Source organism: Trachurus trachurus (assembly GCF_905171665.1).
Source record: "Trachurus trachurus genome assembly, chromosome: 16".
Classification (NCBI taxonomy): domain Eukaryota; kingdom Metazoa; phylum Chordata; class Actinopteri; order Carangiformes; family Carangidae; genus Trachurus; species Trachurus trachurus.
Genome location: NC_139902.1, coordinates 20,393,117 through 20,414,428, shown reverse-complemented (window position 1 = coordinate 20,414,428; position 21,312 = coordinate 20,393,117). Strand labels below are relative to the sequence as shown.

At 38.6% G+C, this 21,312-nt stretch overlaps 1 protein-coding gene across 1 annotated transcript; it reads right to left on the bottom strand.

Annotated features, from left to right (window-relative positions):
* Positions 1–10,402: 10,402 nt before the first annotated feature.
* On the bottom strand, positions 10,403–20,740 carry LOC310999435 (secretagogin-like). The gene is made up of 11 exons (XM_083989864.1): positions 20,569–20,740; positions 20,141–20,211; positions 17,362–17,454; positions 14,427–14,516; positions 13,749–13,805; positions 13,296–13,373; positions 12,897–12,952; positions 12,402–12,447; positions 12,183–12,242; positions 11,361–11,429; positions 10,403–10,899 (listed from the first exon to the last, which is right to left on the bottom strand). The coding sequence occupies exons 1-11, from the start codon at positions 20,636–20,638 to the stop codon at positions 10,771–10,773; spliced, it is 819 nt and encodes a 272-aa protein (XP_083845990.1). The 5' UTR covers positions 20,639–20,740; the 3' UTR covers positions 10,403–10,770.
* Between the last annotated feature and the right edge of the window lie 572 nt (positions 20,741–21,312).

Sequence of the window (21,312 nt, the reverse complement as noted above, 5' to 3'; positions counted from 1 at the left end):
TTGTCGTTCTGGCTCAGGACCCCGGAGAGGAGGACCTTATATAGCGGGGCTTTCCTGCTGGCACCATGACGACAAACAAGAAGGAATGTTGGAGAGATCGCCCAGAGTGTTGGAAGAAGACGAGAGTCACATTTTATTGTGAGATCCTGTCAAAGAGAGAACCACAAACACACCGAGAGACCTCAGATTCTGTAATTTAACATTCTGCTAATATTACGTCTCTTTTTATATGCATATAATACATTCTATCCCTTTTATATAAATCACTGAAAATTATATATTTGTAGATTAGTTAAATAGTCAATAATCAGCTTTCTGTCTTTCACACACTTCATTATTTCTTACTAAATGATACTTAGGAGGCCGTGGCATTTACGTTATCACATAGCACCTGGGGGTTCCCTTGTGTTTTTTCCCACTGAAACGGGGTGGTGACCCCCTGACCTCTCTCCCCAAATGCCACCTGGGAGGTCACAATGGAAAACCCTCTTATTCCCCATAGAATCGTTTCTGATTCCTAAAATAGCAACACAGTGGAAACTTTGGTTCGTCAGCAGCTTGGATCAGTGGGGGGGTGTCACAGTGGTATCTGGCATATTACGGTTTCTTCAGAGCAGAGGCAGTTGGACCAATTTCGGGGTGAAGCTGACTGCATAGTTTCATTTCAGTCCTTCAAGTAAGTTTGAATTTCAAGGCCATAAAAAAAGCTACAAACATTATCAGACATCAAAGAATAGATCATCTGCTGCATGAAAGTCAAATATTCAACTCCTAATCCAAGCTCAAAATTTTTGGACTTGGAAAACATGATAGCAATTCTTGAATGGCAGATGAGGCTTTCTCAGGCCAATTCATGTGAATGTGTCTTTTAGCAGTAAGGTTAATAAGGCAATATTGTTTTATTTACAAACACAAGCAAACAATGCAATGATAAAACTCAGTGATGTGTGTGTGGAGAATTTATTCCACTTTGGTGCCCCCTATTGGTAGTTATCTGAATTATCAAAATAAGATGAACTATCGATTAACTTTAAAATGCTATCAGATAGAAATATATAAACATGTACACATATTATGGTTGTATGTCTAAATAGGCTACTGCTCACTTGTGCTTTTCACTTTCGTCGTCCACAGCGCTCACTTGGGTGGCCAGGTTTTAGATGGCTGGCTAACGAAAGAAGAAGAAGAAACTGGGGCAAGCCGAAGTTGGTAGAAATGAGCAAGGGACCTGACATATTCATGACCATGACCAGAGCATGAAGCTAGACTGCATAAGGTTTGCCTTGCTAATTGTGTGATAATCTAATATAATAGATGGGTATTAGCATTTTTGATTGCAGTGATAATGTGGTGTGCATGTATTTGCTAGTTGCTGTGTCTCCTTTGCTATCCAAATGCAGCTCACTTGATCATGTTTAAAGATATTCAAGCTCTCTCTCATTTATTTTGTTTTATTAATGCTGATTAGAGCAGCCGGTTGTGTGGACATGCCAGAGGAGGTGAAATTAGCCAAAATAAATAAAGACACTAGGTGGAGAAATCCAGTACACTAACTTGAAGTTCAACTAAAATCTGGCTAATTTACGTAGTTATGGTGATACTGGGTGGGCTGAGTTGTGTGCCATAGTTACTATTCTTAATACTTTGCATGTGCCAGTTGGTTACACTCAGTGCATCTGCTCTATTTATGACTGTATCTGTTATTTGTTGCTATAGCAGTTTTCTTGACTACAAAGTCAGACATCTAAAATATGTGACCTAGAAAGAAACTCTCTAAAACTCCCACATCACACCAGCTGTTTTTAGTAACATTTTCTTGCTTTATTAATAAAAAATATCTCACCTCAAAACACCTTTAAGAATTCTTGGTCCAACCACATCTATCTATGTGGCCCCTCATCGAGTGAAGTGAAGTTAAGATGAGCTTTGTAAATGACCTGTGATTCCAGTTGGACGTAGATAGCGCTGCCAAAATCTTGATTCACTGTTGTTCAAACAGTTTGCATGTGGAAGTTGAAGAATGTCAAACTTCACAGAATGGCTGCGTGTTTGCAGACCGTGTGGATTTCTGTTTTCTTCCACCTTTATGGCTTTTTTTGTGGCAAATTCCATCTCTACAAAGCAAGACTATCAAGGAGATGCTATAGCCTACAAGACATGCTTATTTCATAATTACAGATGGATTTAGCTTAATGGCTGATATGCTGTTTTCCCCAAAAAATACTTGGAACTCTCTATTTTGCAGCCTGTTTGAATGGTGATCTGAATGTCGATACTGAGATTTGCAAAAAACTGAAAACATAAACCTATCCTGGAATACATGACATCATATAGACTTACAGTACCTGCTGTTTGACAGCTTGTCACAGTATGGCAAAGTGTGATATCCCCCTGAACAAGGTGGGAAGTCTGCATACGCACATTCACAGTATCTGTGAAATATTTCCACTGTAGGAGTGTAGAGAAGACAGACAGAGGGACTGAGATGGACATGAGCGGAAGAGAAGTAACTGGCTCCTCAAAGAGAGATGGAAAAACTTTCTACAGGGGACAGCGTGGGAGGGAGGTTGAGTGGCAGTGCATTGTGTGTGCATGCTTGTTAGTCTTTCTTTGTCCAGAGGGGGTCTGTCTAGAATGGCTCTGTGGTTGCACCACTTTGTTGAGATTTTACACTTTGTGTTATTGTCACACTCATCCTTTGCCTTCCCTGAAAATGCACCTCCTCTTCCAGTGGTAGGAAATGTTTCAGCACCACTTTATATTGAGGTTTGACACAGTCCTTTCAAAACAAAGACGGATCACACAGTGAAAGCCTTTAACTAACAGTTAGTCTGTCGGCCTGCTGGCTCTTGGCATCGGACTCTGCTGAATGGCTTCAAGTCCTTTGCCATGTGGTGAGGCCACACACCCGATGCCGCCTTAGAGAACTCACCATGATTGGCTCAGAGTCTACAAGGACAGTCCAACAACATTTTGCAGCAAACATTTGCGGTCAACAATGTGTGTGGCACTGCAGTTTGAGGGTTCAACATCTTCTGTGTGCCTTGCCATGTGTCATGTTGTTCTGTCCACATCTAGAAACCTGTATTTTCATATAGCCTATCTGTTGCAGATATTAAAGTTGTATCTTTACTTTTTGTTTAGGGTCAATATTATACTTTTATACATTAAAGTTTCAGATCCCAAATTCACTTTTAGTGATTTTCTTTAGGAGTTTGATGCAGTATAATTAATTATTCATTAGTTTAGACAAAGTCCCTTTGAGGATTTCTGAGAACTATAAAGTTTAGACATTCACTGTTGAATTTGGCACTCTGAGTACAGTCATTCATGTAGTCCTTGTTTGCTGACATGTTTTCGGTTCAGGAAGGAATGAACACAGATCAAGTAAATCACATTGTTATGATCTGAAAGTAATTTAGTTATCTGTGTTGTATGAAGTGTTTTTTTTTCTGTTTTCATACTCTTCTTCCTCATATTTATTAGTATACTGTATACACACATATACAGTATATATACATATAATTCCTAACACTGTGTTGATATGTTAACAATTACTTGACTGTTTAGAATCTAACAACAGATGATGAAAGTAATCTGGGACTAGTCTGGATCCAAACAATTATGAAGTAAATAGAAAATCTGGCTTTTTAACAATGAATTCACTGTTAGTAAATGATGTAATTACAGGAAGCGATTGCTATTTGTCTCTGGCAATTATGTACTACATCACATGTCTTTATTGCTTCATAGAAATTATGAAACTGAACACAGAGGTAATTTAGAGGAAACATGCTCTGTATTATGTATCTAGGCATATCACAAGGAATTCAAATTCATTGACACGTTTCTGTGTTGTGTTTTCAAGTGTGTGCTTCAGGAACGTGAAGTAAATCAAATAGTTTAAGCAGCAGGGACTGCAGCGTGTTTGATGAGTGTTCTTTCAAAGGAAACTCAAATAACTTGAATAGTTCAACATGGCTAACAAAGCATTTCCTTTGGTCCAAATATTATTTTTTTTTAGATTGTTAAATATTGGCTTTCATTCTCATGCAACTCCACAGTACACTACTGTCTCAAGAAATCTCCTAAATCTTCTGAGGAATTTTAATCACTGTTAATTTGTCCTTGTTGCTAGACACAAAATGGAAATGCCTATTTAATGAGCTATGCAACCCGTGAGTCAAAGTGCAGCAGATGTTGATGTTGGGATTGTTTGGAGACGGTTTATATTTCACTGGGAGTTCATCCCAGGCTCTGGCCGAGTTCAGGGAGAGTTGAAAGGTCCTGAAGAAAGTGGCTGGTTGGTGCCCCCCCAGATTGGATTATTTGCCCAGGACCACATATAGCTGCTGGAAAGAGGTGTGTGTACAGTATGTGTATATACGTGTGGTTTTGTATATGTTAATGTTACTGTTAGTCCTCTGTCATTTACTGTCTTTGTCACTCTGTTTTATTCTCTGAACTCAGGTCTATTCCTGTCTCTCTTTTAACCTCTTTTCCTTTTTGTCTCCCCCACGCACATGTCATTGGTTTACATTATTTCCTCCACAGATTCAAACGTTAAGCTGAGAGCTCTTCACTATTTCAATGTACTCGCCAAGCGGCAGTTGGGGCAGTGGGTTTAACAGCCTGGGAGGCCACCACAAATCTCTCACTCATGGTTTATTTTCTGTACGCCAATGTACCTGAGCTGAGACACTGGGACAGATGTGTCTTATGGTGGGTGGCAATGGATGGATGCAATCTGTAGCTCTCACTAATAAGACACGTAGTGTGGAAAAATCGCAGCATGCATTAGGAGAGGATGTCTCAGGCTTTATGTTCTGTCAGAGCAGACACAGAGACCTGCTGGCAGCCTGTGTGCAAGGCACAAGAGGCAGGAAGTGGAAATTACTGGAGAAGCTTGAGGCTCTGTTAGAGAGGTGTTGCATTTCACTTTGTAACTGTGGATCACTGCCGGATTGCATTGGATTGCGTTGTTGTCAAAAACTTTTTGTGCAGATTTGATTTGCTGATAAACTAATTGAATAATTGAACAATTTCAATTTCAAGACTTGCTAATAAGTTGCTTGAGTAATATTAGAAAAATATACAAGACCTATAGGCTTCTTAATCACTTGATGTCATAGGTTGATATTGCACGCACTGAATGTGGATATCTGTCTATGTCGGCTAAAAAATAATGTAAGATGCCATGTTGCAAACTGTTTTCTTTTCTGTACACAACATCTATTGCACGTCTGCCCATCCTGGGTGAGGGATCCCTCCTCTGTTGCTCACCCTGAGGTTTCTCCCTCAGTTGATGTAAAGGTCTAAAGGCAGAGGATGTTGTTACAGTATGATGCTGTGTAAAGCCCTTTGAGACAAACTGTTTGTAAAAATGGGCTATACAAATAAACTTGCCTTGCCCTGCCTTGCGTTGCCATAGAAATAACATATTTAGGATATCTTTATATATAGATATACAGTATTTAAAAAAAATCTCACTAAGAAAAAGCCATGAAAGTTTGTTCTATCTAGGTGGATTTTAGCTTACTAGGCTGTCAATGTCTTGTCCCCTGTTTTGTCAGTTTACGCCTGATACAATTCTGAGATTAGTTTGGGCCAATATGTTTTATGCACATAGTAATGCAGTCCCAAGGTTTTTTTTAATGATAATGCATGCTGGTCAGCCCTGCACATAATTTTTAGTCTCTGTGTCTATGAGAAGACAAAATCAGCATTAGAGATTGACCTTCACCTGCTTCTGCTCATTCTACTACTGCATGGCTGCTACTTGGGGGAAATGTCACATGGAGACAAACACAAAAAGTCAAATTTGAGCAGAGGTCTGTCTGACTGAGTCACATACAGTACAACACATTTCTAGAGTAATCTTCTGCTTATTTCTTACATTGTAAGGTTTTTTGGGGTAATGTTATCGCTTCAGAAAACTTCTTGTGACCCAGTTGTCATTATATATTTTATCACCCAGATGGTTTGGGTAAATGGCTTTGTCACCTTTTCCACTGCTGTTGCCTGATTTGTGAGGGACAGTGCAAATCTCCAGTGTTTGTCAATCACATGTGACAATTCACTTTCTAAAGAATGTGACGTAAAGTGAGTAGAACTTGCGTCACACTTTATAAAACACAAGGGACATACGTTTTGCAGTATTTGCTCAACACCGCTTTATAACCCTTTTTTTGTAGTTTACATGTTGTTCCAGTTTCAGATAGCTGTGTGATGAACATGCACTTTGTGATTGTTACAGACATAGAAACACTGTTGAAAAAGAAGAAGTGACGGTACTAAAACATTGTTGCATAGTCATTATTCTGTCTCTTTAGTTGTTGCTTCTTTATTGAAGAAGAATGGACATTTCTTTTCACAGGATTTTGCTTTGATTAACACTGATAATTTGGTTTCCTGCCCAAACCATCTGAAAGACTTTGAAATTCAATTAAAATGATTAGACAGTTAATCCAGTTAAATCCAGCAACAGATGCATCGGATCAGATCTATTATAATCCTAAACAAGTAAAGGGAATTCAGAACAGTTTTTTTGGAAAATCATTGGTAGTTCACCCTCTCAGCACTTGTCTGACTCACTTTGGTGTCTGTCTATATGAGTTATCTTGCCAAAACATTTTTTTCCTTTGACCGACCTTTGGTTTTAAAGGTCATCGAGGTACTGAGGTGAAACCATGGTAACTAGTGACCGGGCAGATTCATACATATGTTTACAGTTCAGCAGCTTATAGGTCCCCTGAACTGCATTTAGCACTGGCATTTTGGGAATGGGAACAGGAACGTTAGGTTTCACCTAGGAGAGGGACAGAAACGTAACCTTAAAGAAGGGCAGAGTGAGATTTTAAAGAGTTACAATTTACAGCACCTTTCTTATTTGTTGTTTACTCAGTAAGCATGCTGTGACGGCAGAGAAGAAAGGAACAGAGGGGGAGAGAAAAGGAATGAACAAGAAAATGGGGTCAGTGGTCTGTCCCCATGAGGAGCCTGGTGCCATGGCCTTTATACACTTTATTTAACTACTCTTTGTTCTTAGTGAAGCCCACACCAGCTTCATGCAGCAAGCCAGACTCTCTTTCTTAATGCCTGGAACGGCTGTTAACTTTAATTGCTGTCACATTGTCATATTTTTTCTTTCAGGTTGAGCAATAATGTCTCTGTTGATACAAAACAGTCTTAAAAACATGTACAACTCTCTGAGTCTGGCCAACACCGATGGTTAGACAAAAAAATATGTCTTGTTTTTTTCATATCCAGCTGCAGTAAATTATACATCAGGGATATAGCAGTGCTCTATGCTGAGAAAGGAAGAAAGTACCGTACTGTATTCTGGGGATAAAAGATAACTAATCCACTGTATTTGTGGTAGTACAACATCAAAATCAAGTCTGTTATTATTCATTTTATATGTAAACATTTTTATTTTTATTTTATTTCAATGGCTGCAACACTTCACCCTCGCCACTAGATGGCAGTATTATGCAATGTAAGCCTTATTGATACTGTATTAGAGGGAGGGGTTTTTGCTCTTCCCTTCTCATGCACTCAAGCTCTATTGCTCCTGCACACACACACACACACACACACACACACACACACACACACACACACACACACCCATGCACTTGCAGACACGCACACACACTTATTAGTTCAACAGATGTACCACTGATATTAAAGTGCCTCTAGCAAACACACCAGTATTAGATTAACAGGTGTAGCATTAATATTACCTCCAATAACAGGTTCATTATTGATGTATTCAGTGTCTCTTTGTTTGCATTATACTGTCATGTTTGGGAGTAACCTGATAAATAAATTAGCATGAAATACAGTAGTAATACATTTGGATCTGATTCTTGATCTCACGCTCTTCCATAGTTTCCCTTTTTTTTTTTTTTAGCATTTTATTCCTGCTACATCTTCAGCAGAGCAAACTGTTGAGCAGTAAAGCCCCAGGTGAGGCACTTGTTAATGTGACAGCAGTGGAACATATCACTGAATAAATGCATCCACCTGGGTCATTAGTTAAGAATTAAGTCCCACCTAACAGCTTGATAACCCGTTTAGCAGCAGGGCTGCTTCACAGTTCAACAGGGGCAGTGTTACTGGGAAAAATGGAAACAATTTTGTACACTGGAAATTATTTGAAGAGGTATAGAGAAATGCACACAGATATGAAATGGCTTCTCTGTGTACACAGCTGCTTTTGTAAATAAATGTATAATGTATATTATCAAGCTCAGCTGTCTTTTTACTGATGCTTTAGAAAACGCTTGTTTTTCCTCCACAGCAGGGCTAAGAAACCCTCAACGGCCAGGCTTCCTGTTTGTGGCCTTAGATATCTCTTTAGTGGGCACACAATCAATAAATATCAGATGATACAAGGAAATTAAAATAACAGAGTTCAGTTTGTCATTCATCTAAAATGGAGCTTTATTCAACAGGAAATATAAGAGTCATAAAACAGTAAAACTTGTTTCTCTACAGACTGGAAAATCAATTTACCCTATTATGCTCAATGACAGGAGCTCATCTCTTCAACTGCTCTCACTCAGATAATAGAAATAATAAAAATGTCATGTATTATGCATCCATTAGAGTGGATCAATATTTTTTCAGTGATCAGCTATAGTTTTCCGGTGAAATTCACTGGTACTGCGCCACATTGTCTGTTACACATCCAGTGTCAGTGAGACTTGTGGCAAAGTGAAGAGGAAAGCTTTCAGCCTAAATGGGAAACTGTTTGTTTTGCAGCAGCTGTGTAGCAGCTGCTCTGTCCACACAAATACACACAATCATAAGCCCTTGTACTGCACGCCAAAGTATACACATGCAAACACCCACACAAGTGTTAGTGTATCGATTTATTGTATATTGTCATACAATCTGACATTGCCTCTTTAATGATCATAGTCATGGCTTATCTATATCTACAAAACAGAGAAAGGGGCAATATCAAACCACTCACTGGGGCTTCATGAGGACACAAAGGGCAATGAGGCAGAGTAAAGCTTTTAGGTCCACACCATTAGCTCCTTTTTAGTGGCTGGAGAGGTTTCCATGTACTTAACCACATTGGTTTTCACTGTCTCCTACTTGGCAAACAAAGACTCGCCCTGTCAGCTTGTTGCATCTCACAGAAGAGGGGTCACAGTGGCTGGTGTTACAGTGTATCTGGTGGGTATGAAACTGTTCAATTAAAATGTTGAGGGTTAAACTGACCACTACATGGATTTGCAAGACTATTATTTTTCATTAGGAGACATACTGTAAACCTTAATTTCTTTTTGATGAATCCATGGCTGTGCAGGCAACAAAATTATATTACATTTTATCATTCTCTCCCATTGACTCATCAGTGTTTTGAAACTTTTTGTGTGTGTGATAGTCATTTAATAATAATGGTCATTACAATCCCATTACATTCCAGACATTTAGAGCATGATGGCAATGAGTGAACCACTGATGCTTGAAGAGGCTTTGTAAAAGATGCCAAAGTCTCACCAGCATTTTGGAAATTACTCAGCTTTTAGTTTTCAATCATTGACTCATTAACAAAATGATTCATGCAGAATTTATGCTCTGCAGTCAAGTTACTCTCATATTCATAGTGATAATAAGTGATAGTAATGAGGCAGCTTGACAACACATGCAATATCTATACAGTAGATGAGAAATCATTAACTAATTAAATAAATATAAGTAAGAAGAAATAGATAGATAGTATACTGTAGTGAGGACATATACTGCCCCATGTACCTGAGTGTTGGTGTGTAGGCTATGTGACTTGTGACATTGTGAGTATGATGTTGTATTGCTATGTGTATTTGCTTACGTGTACAGTATGTGAGCACTTACACCTACATTTACAGTTACATTTATATGTAGGTATACGCGTGCATATGCAGTATGTATTTGTAATCCAACTTCTTGTGAGCTTGGGATAAGGTGGGTGGGGTTTGGGGGGCTGTTGAAGTGGGAGAGCAGTGTGCTTTGTGTCTGTTGTGTATCTTTGTAGTAGTATGTCTTTGTGTTATTTTTTGTATGTAGGGACCCCCCCGAAAACGAGATGCTGCATCTCAAGGGGCTATCCTAAATAAATTGAATTTAATTGAAATTGAATAGACTAAATGAAACTTAGTGAAACAGACCTGGTTTTACAGTTTTTTGTCTAGATTTTATAGGTGTCCAATAATTTTTCTGTTTTTTGCCTCCCCAAATTCATTTTCTGCAGGAATAGCAAAAGCTGAACGTACACACAGTACTTTATCATCATTTTATTTTCTCAACAGCCCATTACAGTATTTCAAAAATAACAATAGTTGGCAGGGAAACATGCAAGTGAAAAAAGAGAGCTTGCTGAATAAATAAGGCAAATGAATGAATTTTCAACATACTCCAACTCCAAACTCCAAACTGAAAGAATAAAACTTAATGATACAATGAAGAAACACTTTATGCTTTCAAAAGCTCCACTGACATGTTTACTGACTGACAAATGTTACAGCACCAGACATTCATTTTAGCAAAACACGACAGTCACATCAGTTTTTTTCTGACACTAAAACATGCATAACTTTAGGTCATTGTATCCAGTATCCAGTTACATTTATCATATTTAGGATCAAATAACAATTTATGAACAATGATCCTAAATAACCTGTGAGTGATCTGCATCAAAACATCATTCCACTGTTGCTGACTAGACAAACAAATATGTAGCGTGTGTTACATAATACATGATAATAACACAAACTAAAGCTTGAGCTTGACTCCCAGACACAGGGATAGCTCATTTTTCTGGATCTTTCCATCCTTGTTGACGTCACAGTGACGCAGTAGAAGAGCTCGCAGCTTGTCCAGCTCAGGACCCGTCATATTGGGCTGCAGAGGAGAGAGGAGGGACAGGAAGACATTAAACTTTAAACATGGTGTTTGTCAAATACTGCTTATCTTTTAATGAACTTAATCATCGTTTTGACTGTGATGACATTATACTTGTAACTCTTTCATGTTAAAATGAGATGGGTTTTGATTTAGATGAGTTAATATCTGGTAAAGAAAACTTAGGGCTTCATTTCCGTCTATTTTCCTGCTCCTGAGTAGGAGAAAATTAAGCAGCAAACTGCAATCAATATCGTAGTGGTCAGGTATCAAAATATATTGAGGTTTGAAACTAAAACTAAACCTTGTTAGGAAAAGTAAAACAGCAAAAGTAGTAGTAAACAGTATTCAGTATAACTCTTGATAGAAATATATAGTACGTAGAACACAGCATTTTTGGTAAACAACACTATCTGACCATCATATGACATGATTATTACAAAATGCAGTTGAACTCTTACCCTGACCAGCCCCATCATGTCTTTGACAAAGCCGTCCACCTCAGGACCCTCCAGTGCTCCTGTCTTACTCTGAGGAAGAGAAAAACACAGAAACGAGAAAGAAAAGAAAAAAAACAAGAGCTAATTACTTCCTGGAATTTACATCCCACTCACATTATTCAGTCAGTCATTAGCTTTCCTCTCCTGGGCGTATTCTTCAGGGTCGTGGTTGGGCTTGAAACACATCCCAACATGCATTTGGGAGAGAGTAAACGCCCTCGCTGTTACCACATCCATCCTACTTATTGATTCTTAACTGGTTTTTAGTGTGTTGTGTGCTCAGTCGGGAAAAGTGACAAAATAAAATCAACTCAAACAGACAGTATGCTAAGCTTGATTGCACAGAATAAGGAACGATTATCAGGGTTTCTTGATATGAATGACCAACTTCTATCAATCACGGCTCTATGAATGATCATCATACCTAGAGGGTGATTTGACAACATAATTGGTGCTGAATTCTATTATGTTACATTAGAGGAAAAGGAGCTAATTGGATTCATGCCGCTGCTCTGAGTCCTCCTATGCACGCTGCCATACATTATGATAATTTGAGAGTTTTAATTAATTTGGAACGGGTATGATAGGAAAACTTGCCAATTGCAACCCTTCCTCTGGAAATAGCAACAGGTTGATCGTATTTGTTCCCAACACCAAGCTACTCACTTTCCACATTCTCAAATGTTCATACAGGAACAGGAACAACAACAGTAATTATCTTAGATATTATGAAATTATGAAATGGCAATCCTCATCTGTCTCACAGTGCAGTACTGTACTTACAACATCATAATGGTCAAAGATCTTCTCAAAGTCTCTCTTCCTCTCGTCTTTACTGCACGACTAGGAAACACAAGAGAGCAGTTGATCAAAATCAAAAAGGGAAGGTTAGAAATTAGACTTACAAAACCTAGGCATAGATGACAATTTATTAACCTGTTCCAGCATGATTCATCATCGTGTTTACATCTGACTAAAGAATAACATAAACAATGCACTCACATCCATCTTGAATTGGAGCAGGAAATTCTCATCAAGAGCCAAGATCCTAATTGAGAAAAACATGAAGTGAAACCACTACCTCAATTCTGTAAAGATAGAGGAAATGAAAAGCTTAAAATGAATGGGGTTGTTTAGCTATGTTGTCATTCACATTAATGTGAAGGCTGAAAGCAGCATAAAATAGTTGATAAGTGTTGTAAATTACAGCAGTTGTTGTCTGTCAGCTCTCAGAGATGTTTTTGCTATTTAAAACTCAGTATGTGGCTAACCTAACTAAGTGGTTAACCAAAGACAGTCATTTTTGACATGTTTAGCATTTAGCTGAGTTTGATAAATTACCTCTTTTATTCCTGTCCAAATATTTTTCAAACAGGCACAGAAACATACATGACAACATTTGCATTGTGTTATACAGTACCAATTCATAGGTTGCAGACATTTTAATATTGCACAGACGTCTAAGAGAAGCTCTACATCGTGCTCTTTGAAAAATACCTGGCAAGGTCGTTCAAATCCAGTCGGCCATCCTTGTTTTTGTCAAAGATTTTCATCTGTTAGAGAAGAAGAGTGGAATAAACAGCATCGAAATAACTCATGCCACTGTGAATCTGTCTGTGCATCTGTGTACATACTTGCTACTTTCCTCAAACCACCTGTGACTCCACAGCTAACTCGTATGTCTTTGAACCTGAATCAACCTCCTCTAAATGGAAATCTACAAACTAGAAGGACTGTGGTGTCTGAGGCCAAGAGTTTCCATATAATAGATGTAACTGGAGCAGACAGTTTATTAGATCTATAAGCTGTGCCATGCTGGCTTTTGACAGCTGCAGCAACATACACATCTCTAGGGATGTAGTTTCTGACTGTGAAATAAATTCATTGCATTTCTACCATTGTGTCGGTGTACTCCTCCAGCTTCTCAGATGACACTTCCTTGTGGTGTTGCTGGAACAGGTCTTTCAGGAAGGCCTAAGGAACAACAGTTTGCAGTTATCTCATAATCAAAGCAGGTAAATGCAGTAGGTGATACATTATTACACAGGGTACTTCAGTTGTGCAGATTATGTGTTGAGAAGAGTTGGTTCAGAATTAACAACATTTTTAAAAACACCTTCCAAATCAACCACAAACTACATGTAAGGACCAGAAAGTGTTGTTGTTGTCAGAAGCTGCAAAAGGACAGCAATCCCAGCCTATAACACAACATGAAATAGTGGTGAAAGGTTGCAATCATTCTTTGTCAGTGCCACAAATGCTGGCTGTTCCTGGAAAAGGAAAGGGGATGTGTAAGAGGTTGTGTGATGTGAGGGGGTGTGCTTTTCTGTCCATGCCGACAAACCTCACCTTGAGCTCCTGAGCAGATATGTAGCCACTGCAATCCTGATCGTACTTCCTCCATATCTGCAGTTGGCAAGAGACAACAAATCAGGAAATGGTTCCATTATTCAGTGTAATGTGACACAAAATCATTGTAGCCACTGGACGCATCATTTTATAGTGAAATTACTTTACATGTGAGTTATACAGTCAGTTAAAGTGCAGACATAATTCAGTTAATTTAGCAAATTCACATTTAAAAGTGAAACTGCAGTCTGGGTGAATCATAAAGTTGTTGGGATACTTCCTCATACTTTGGTATGGTTTGCCACCTCAAGTCAGTGGTGTATTCTGTTCTTCGCTCTGTTGACTTGTTGCTGGTTGATCTGGTTTTTACCAATTAGGGAAATGTTCGAAAGTGTTGCACATTAGCTGCCACTATTATTTTCTTGGCAATAGTCTATCTCAACCATTATATAGGCCCAGAATCAATCAAACAACTGAATTTGTGTAATCAATTTATGCTTTGTTGTTTTTATTGCAGAACAATGGAAAACTGACAAATATGTTGCAACACAACAACTGGAACATCTGGGGGTTTTTTTTACAACAATGAACATCACACCACAGGGTATATATACTGTAGGTATAGGCAATTTGGTTCTGTTAGTTTTACCTGTCATTGACTTGTACTATGATCCTTACCTTCATGAAGTCAACGCTGTTGTCCAGAGTTGCTTCTCTGCGGAAAACTAACAGGAAGTTCTCATCCTCCGGGAGGATCATATGGGCCAACTGGAAAACACGACACAGTGCAGAGGTCAGTGGTAATGAGATGATGATGTTCTGTGAGGCACTACATCTACAGAGCTTACTGTAAACTTAATCAATTTTTCTCTTAGAGAGAATAACAGTAACAGTAACCATTATACAAACGATCTTGACATCTTGATCAGATCAAGAGTCAGTTAGTGTGTAGTATTAAGACAGTTGGACAACATTTGTTCTTCAGACTCTGAGGCTCTGGCTCCTCAGCACATTCATATTGAATTAAAATAACAGAAACTACATTTAAATGCCAAGTCACAGCCTTGGCCCTCTGTTTTGAAGTTTTTCCTTTATAGCAGACAAGGAAACATGCACGCCTACATCCAAGAAAGCGTTTCTCATTTGCCTCTTTACTACTCTCTATGCTGTGTCTCCCACACAGATCCTTTTGTGTTGATGTGAACCTCATTAAATCAATGCTCAGATCCAATACTTTAGTAAGTATCCATTTAATTTCAAATTGTCTGTGCTGGGGTGCTCTGGTTGGTGTCGAGTGTTTAGAGATGTCTCATATGGCCTCTGGTTCTTACTGTATGCAGGAGATTGCTGGTTTGACGCAGGGACGTCTGTTCCCCTCATTCTCTCTCCCTGTTTCCTGTCACACCTCCACTGTCCTATCCAATATAAGTAGAGCTTGAAGAAATGTAACTGGACTGGACAAATACTGGACTGTATCTGAAAACCTCTACAAGCTGAAACTATTTGCATGGCTGGTACCAGTGGGGATTTATGGTTTCCTATCATTTGGATCAGCTATCCCTACACTGGCTCCTCCTGGCTGCTTTCCAATTCATGTCAACCTCTTCTTGTCTGTCCTGAGTGTCCTCCTTTAACAATATCAGCCCTCCATTAGCAGATTAAAACGGCCGAACATCATTCTAATTAAAATGCACGATGGTACTGCAGTCATTTTGGTCACAAAGCTTAAGTGCAGTGAATAAAATAAGCGCAATGCACCAACTGTGCTGCCAACTACTGTACAGATGAGCTGGACATTCAGAGATAAAACGCTGATCAACTAACTTACATGAACAAGTTGCGAATGCCATTGCTACTTGTCTTAGCCAAAGGATCGATAGGCTAACCCATAAACAAATCACCTGTTGATGTTTTTTTCCTATACTGTATTAAAGTATGGTGAAAATTAACTATTAAATATCCTCTAATTGCATCTTCCAAAAGTCAACAATATTTAATCCCCAATGAGAAAAGCAATTGAGAGCCTTTGTAGTACAAATTAGGTATTCTATACAAAGTGTACACTGTTCTCAAGCATCCACCCACTGACTGGTCCTTGACTCCCTGTCATATCCTGGACTGCTGTGTTGTTAGTACGTGTCCCACCTCTGATCATTACGGCCAAACATGCTTCGAGTACATTAAATGTACGGTGCAAAGAGTGATGTAGTGTGACTAGGTTGTAATCTTATCTGAAAGTGGACGGACGCTGTGAGTCACAGATCAGTATTCTGATATATTAAATTCATACAGGATGCTGTGGCTTTTACATGACTTCTTTTATCATATAGAAGAAGCAGAAGCTGCAGTGTATTGGGAAATAGCATAAAACTGGTGTAGAGCTGTACTTATCACACATCCGGTCAGTACAGAAACAGTGAAACAAACTGGTGCAGGGAGGCCTTCAACTTTATATTCATGGTAACCTATAGCTTGTGATGGATGTACTTCATCATACAAACAGGAGTTTCTGCAGTATTAAGCTAAGTGTAGCTTTGCAGTAGGGATGCACCAACCTGATTTGCTGGATCAGTTTCAGTGCCAATATTTTCCCTATTAAATGTATTGGACATTAACCATATGTGACTGATCAACACTAAACAACACAAGTTTGAGCTCAGTGTTTCTGCTCTCAGCTACAGGAAGATGCGATGCCATCTAAATTTTTAGCCTACTTAGCAGTAGTCAAGTCTTAAATCTGAACAACAAAAGGAGTGGTATTGATTGATTGAATTTGTATTTCTTGATATTTGTTGAAACTCTTCAATTACCAGAAGTGCCACGTTGGTGCAAGTTGACAGGATTTGTGGCTAAAACAGTGCTACAGTAGACAGCTTTGACCACACTACCCCTGCATTAGCCTGAGTAAATTACTTATTGCATACATGTATTGATTTATGTGCAGTTTTATGAGTAAAAGCCAGTGTTTTCACATTTGTGGATGCAATGCATTACGGGATTGGTCTAATAAATGGGTGAAGAAAAGAAAATGCACTTTATTGCTCTGATGAAGCAGTGTTGCTGTGCTGCTGTGAGTCCAGAGTTGCATCAATTACACAGAGTGGTAGCTGAGAAAGCAATGTGATCAAAGTGTGGCTTTAGTGGGAAACAGCCACCGTCTGTTAAATTGTCATTCAAGTTTGATTTGATTAAATTGATTGACCCAATCAAAAAGTGATTTGAGAATCAACTTTCTTCAATAAAGAGCACTTTGTCTTAGATTTTTGAAGGTCCTACTTGACAATCTAACTACCATTAGGCTCGTTTGGTGTTTCCATTAGATTAGCTATTATTTTCAGATATTTCATTTTGAAAAAGGCTTGAGTGGCCCTCCTGACTCTCTTCACTAGAGGAGAGTGGCTTAACATGACCAGGAAATGAGTTTCTGTTCTTCTTGAATATGATGCATGTGGAGACAGTCACGGAGAAATGGTGTTGTGTGTGAGTTTGGCTCCTTTTTTAACAAAATTGCACGTTGTATATTTAATAAAGAAAAAAGAAATACGTTTCTCACTTCATCCAGCTTAGTATGAAAGAAATAATGGTCCCTGGAATTAGACACAGTGTGTTGTACCTCTTGAATCTGTAGTTTCCCGTCAGCAGTGACATCATAGGCGGACATGAACCTCTGCTTCAGTCTCTGAACCCGCTCTTCAGTCACCTTCTCCTGTAGAGACACAATAGCACAGCATGGAGTAATGATTTCCTTGCCCAAAAATAGCCTTAAAAATCCACTGGATACATGGTGACAGAGTATATTATTGGGACAAAATAAAGTGGGCTATACGTATATGACGTGTAAGAAAAAAAAACTGTATGATACTGATTCTTTGAAATCAAGAATATATTTGCGCAAGTGGAAAAGCTATTGAATGAAAATACTCCACTGGCTGAATCACAGTTATTTTAAGCAGTGTCACCATGGATACTTCTATGACCTATACCGTCCATTTTCCTTTGCTTTCTCAACCTCCTAGCATGTTGTAGCAGTGGCCTACTGTCTCTCGGATGTGCAGAACAGAAACTATGATGGTGCATATCCTGAAAAATTTGCAACCAAGGCTTGTCCTCCAGAAAAATAAATACTGCAAACAGTGTGATGATTCTGTTGTTTTCATGTATATAGTGTAGCATATTAGCCCAGGATTTATCTACCTCTAACATCAGCATGTCTGCTGTGTAACTTCCTCATTCTACAGCATTGTGTTGCAGATAATGATGAATGATGAAGTATTTTTCTCGTTATATTTAACACTTCTAATCAAATGGAAAAACAAACTCGAGCAGATTGTTGTGACCAAAGTCGATGCAACTGCAAAGATAGTCAAAGGCTATCAGTTGAGTGCATGCTTATCTGAGCTAAGAATCGTGGGTTTCCACCAGAGCACAGACAACAAACCGAAGTAATTTAAAGTGTGAGTATATTTAGTCATTCAAGTTATTTTAAAAATACATTTAGCAGCTAATCTTCTTGTGTCTCCTTGCAAACCCCTCAATGCCTGCACAGTAACTATAGAAACCTCATGCTGCATGATGTTGCTGCATGAATCATTGTTACATAGAGTGCAGAGCACACAATCTGCAGACTACAAGGTGCCAGGCGCTTGCTCATTACAGAGATGGTTTATCTTCAGCATCACCTCACTGTCATGTGGCAACTGCCATCTACAATCCACTGTTGCTGAGCAGAGGTTTTTGAGGCACATGTTAACATGCTGAGCTGAATCGCTGTTTTGTTCAGTCTTAATTGAAAAAGCATTTCCCCAATGCATAAGGAACTCATGTATTCTTTGTGTTTTAGTGATAGATAAAACTTGAACTTGACGTGCATCAAATGATAATTCATCATTTAACTGCATTTCAACCACTGACAGTAAAATGTATTAGTGCATTGAGTGCATTATGGTAATTAATTAGCATGATGCACAACAGAAACTAAAACCACAAAAGTAAAAGGCACATAACACTTTACTAACTGAACAGGAAATAACAGGAGGGATGTGCTATGCTGTTGTAGCTCAAGAGAAATACACTACAGTACTCATCCTGTGATCATTAATGACAGAGCAAACAGAGAGACAAAGTGAGATGTGGTCAGTGGTCTGTTTGTCTTAGTGCAACCCCATTAGTATCCAAGGGAGTCTACACACACACACACACACACACACACACACACACACACACACACACACACACACACACACACACACACACACACACACACACACACACACACACAATAAAACACTTACAAATAGTGGTACTGTACACTCATTTTTCATTGTAACTAGTCAGAGGGCTCAGTCAATCAGATGAACAGCATTCAGCATTACTAAGTAAACAAGATGGGTCATTAACACACGTATTCACACAAAATAGACACATAGACCGACCCTTTCCCCTGAGGTCAACTGGTAACCAAGTCAAGGGCTTTTCCTTTTGACAGGGACCAGAGCTCTTTAATTATGGTGTCTAACATCCTTACATTCGCCACACCCATTTAGATAATTGCATGGAGAGTCGGCTGTCCACACAGCAGAGACTGTAAGTGCTACAAAGTCTGTGCCCAAAGGCAATTGGATTTCCTGAAACTGACTTAAACTTTCGTTTTGATAAAACGCCCTCATCTGAACATACAACTTTCTTGATAGATTTCAAAAACCTTGCCTGTGCTTGTATAATGTGCAATAACATGCAATACTGCATAGAAGATACGAACTAAGATAATACAGCTCAGACTGGATGATTTACATCAGAACAGAAATAATTGTACCATGTACAAAACCATGTACAAAACTCTGGGCCATAACTAGACAGTCACTCTTATTTTGATATTTCATGGACAGCCCTTTGCATTCAACAACAATATGTACAACCCAGACCCTTTGCAGAGCTTTTTTTTAATTTTTTTTATCATCCCTCAAAGGCCTTCACTACAGCTGCCTGCTGCTCTTGTGTGGTACGGGGTCTCTCTGCTTTCAGTCTTCCCTCAGCACCTGATTTGTGAAAACTTCATTTTATTTATAAACACACAAAATTCAGGTCACACTGGTTCTACTGTATATTGATGTGAATCTACTCAAATCAAACATGTAATGTCCATCTGAGCTCAAACCATTTGAAACTGTGAAAAATACTTGTCTAGACTTTTATTTTGAAAATGTGCATTCATATTACTTCCTCTTGTGTAATTGTGGGTGCCAAATACGAAGATAAAGTGGCACTTGCTTTTGCCATAATCAGATTGAAATGATGTGTTAGTGGTTTTGTGCCTGACATGCACTGCATTGCTCTGTATTAAACTGTTTTCCCCACTACATTTAGATGAATTGATCCAAACAAAGTGGACTTACCTGTGGACCCAGTTTTGCCATCATGTGGCGGAAAAAGTCATCAAGCTCCTTGCCCTCAATGTAACCATTATCTGTCAAAACAGACAAACAAACAGGTCGTGCAAGTTGCTAGTTTGTAAATCCAGGAATACAAGTTGGCATTTTCTTCAAAACTCGGATACTGAATAAAAACCTTTCAAGATGAGGAGACTAAAAGAAATGAATCACACTGGACTTTACTATCTCCAGACACTGACAGTCAACACTGTCATTTTCAAATGTTCTTTTTGTAATAAGAATACTTAACATACTGACAGCTTAGATTGGTGGCTATAACCAAACGTCAAAAATGATCTTTTTCTCCTTAAGGTCTAGTGACAATGCCAATAAAATACATTATACAGTACTAATGGAGAACAAAATTTGAACATGTCCTAAATTGTTCTTACCATCTGCATCAAAGTGTTGCCAGATTTCCAGGAAACCAGCTGCGTCCAGGTCATCAAATGCAGTGTCCATTTTAGTAAGAGTAAGCTGTCAACTTTTACACGTAAAAACAATGCAGACTGGAGTGACAAACTGTGTTGTTGCACTGTTCACCACCCTGCTTGGTTGACATATGTTCTTTCTGACTAAGTTAAAACCACACCTCCTCTGTATATGAGGGAGAGGGAGAGAGAGAGAGAGAGAGAGAGAGAGAGAGAGAGAGAGAGAGAGAGAGAGAGAGAGAGAGAGAGAGAGAGAGAGAGGCACAATGAGGGCTTGTACAGTATTTGCCACCTGCTGGTTATACTGTTACACTGCAAAATATATCAACATAAGCCATTAATGTTGCAAAAAAAAGATACAATGCAATAAAAGATTGTAAAATTATTTTAATCATTATTAATATTTTCATGAGAAATGTCCAACACCAGCAGAATGACTCAGTGAAACATACTAGTCCATGACAAAATGGAACAAAAAATGTGTGAAGACAGATAAAATGAGCACATATGTCATTAGCATTTATGCTATTTTTCCTCCTCATTTCAAGAAAAAACAGTCACTGTTTTGCCTGAATCATGGAGAAAGTAACATTAAATTGAGTATATGCAAAAACTAATTAATACATACAAAGAATTAATTTCTACATTTTTGAACACAATGTACAGGTGAGAGGAAAAACAACAAAAGGGTCAACAGATCATCGG

Bases quoted from the DNA above. Each gene is read 5' to 3' on its own strand.
- LOC310999435 (XM_083989864.1), bottom strand. From the start codon at position 20,638: ATGGACACTGCATTTGATGACCTGGACGCAGCTGGTTTCCTGGAAATC. The intron at 12,953-13,295 runs GTAGAAATGCAA...CTTCTCTAACAG, and splicing joins AGGAGTACACCGACACAATG to ATGAAAATCTTTGACAAAAA. The intron at 12,243-12,401 runs GTGAGTGCATTG...TGTGTTTCCTAG, and splicing joins TGCTCCAATTCAAGATGGAT to TCGTGCAGTAAAGACGAGAG.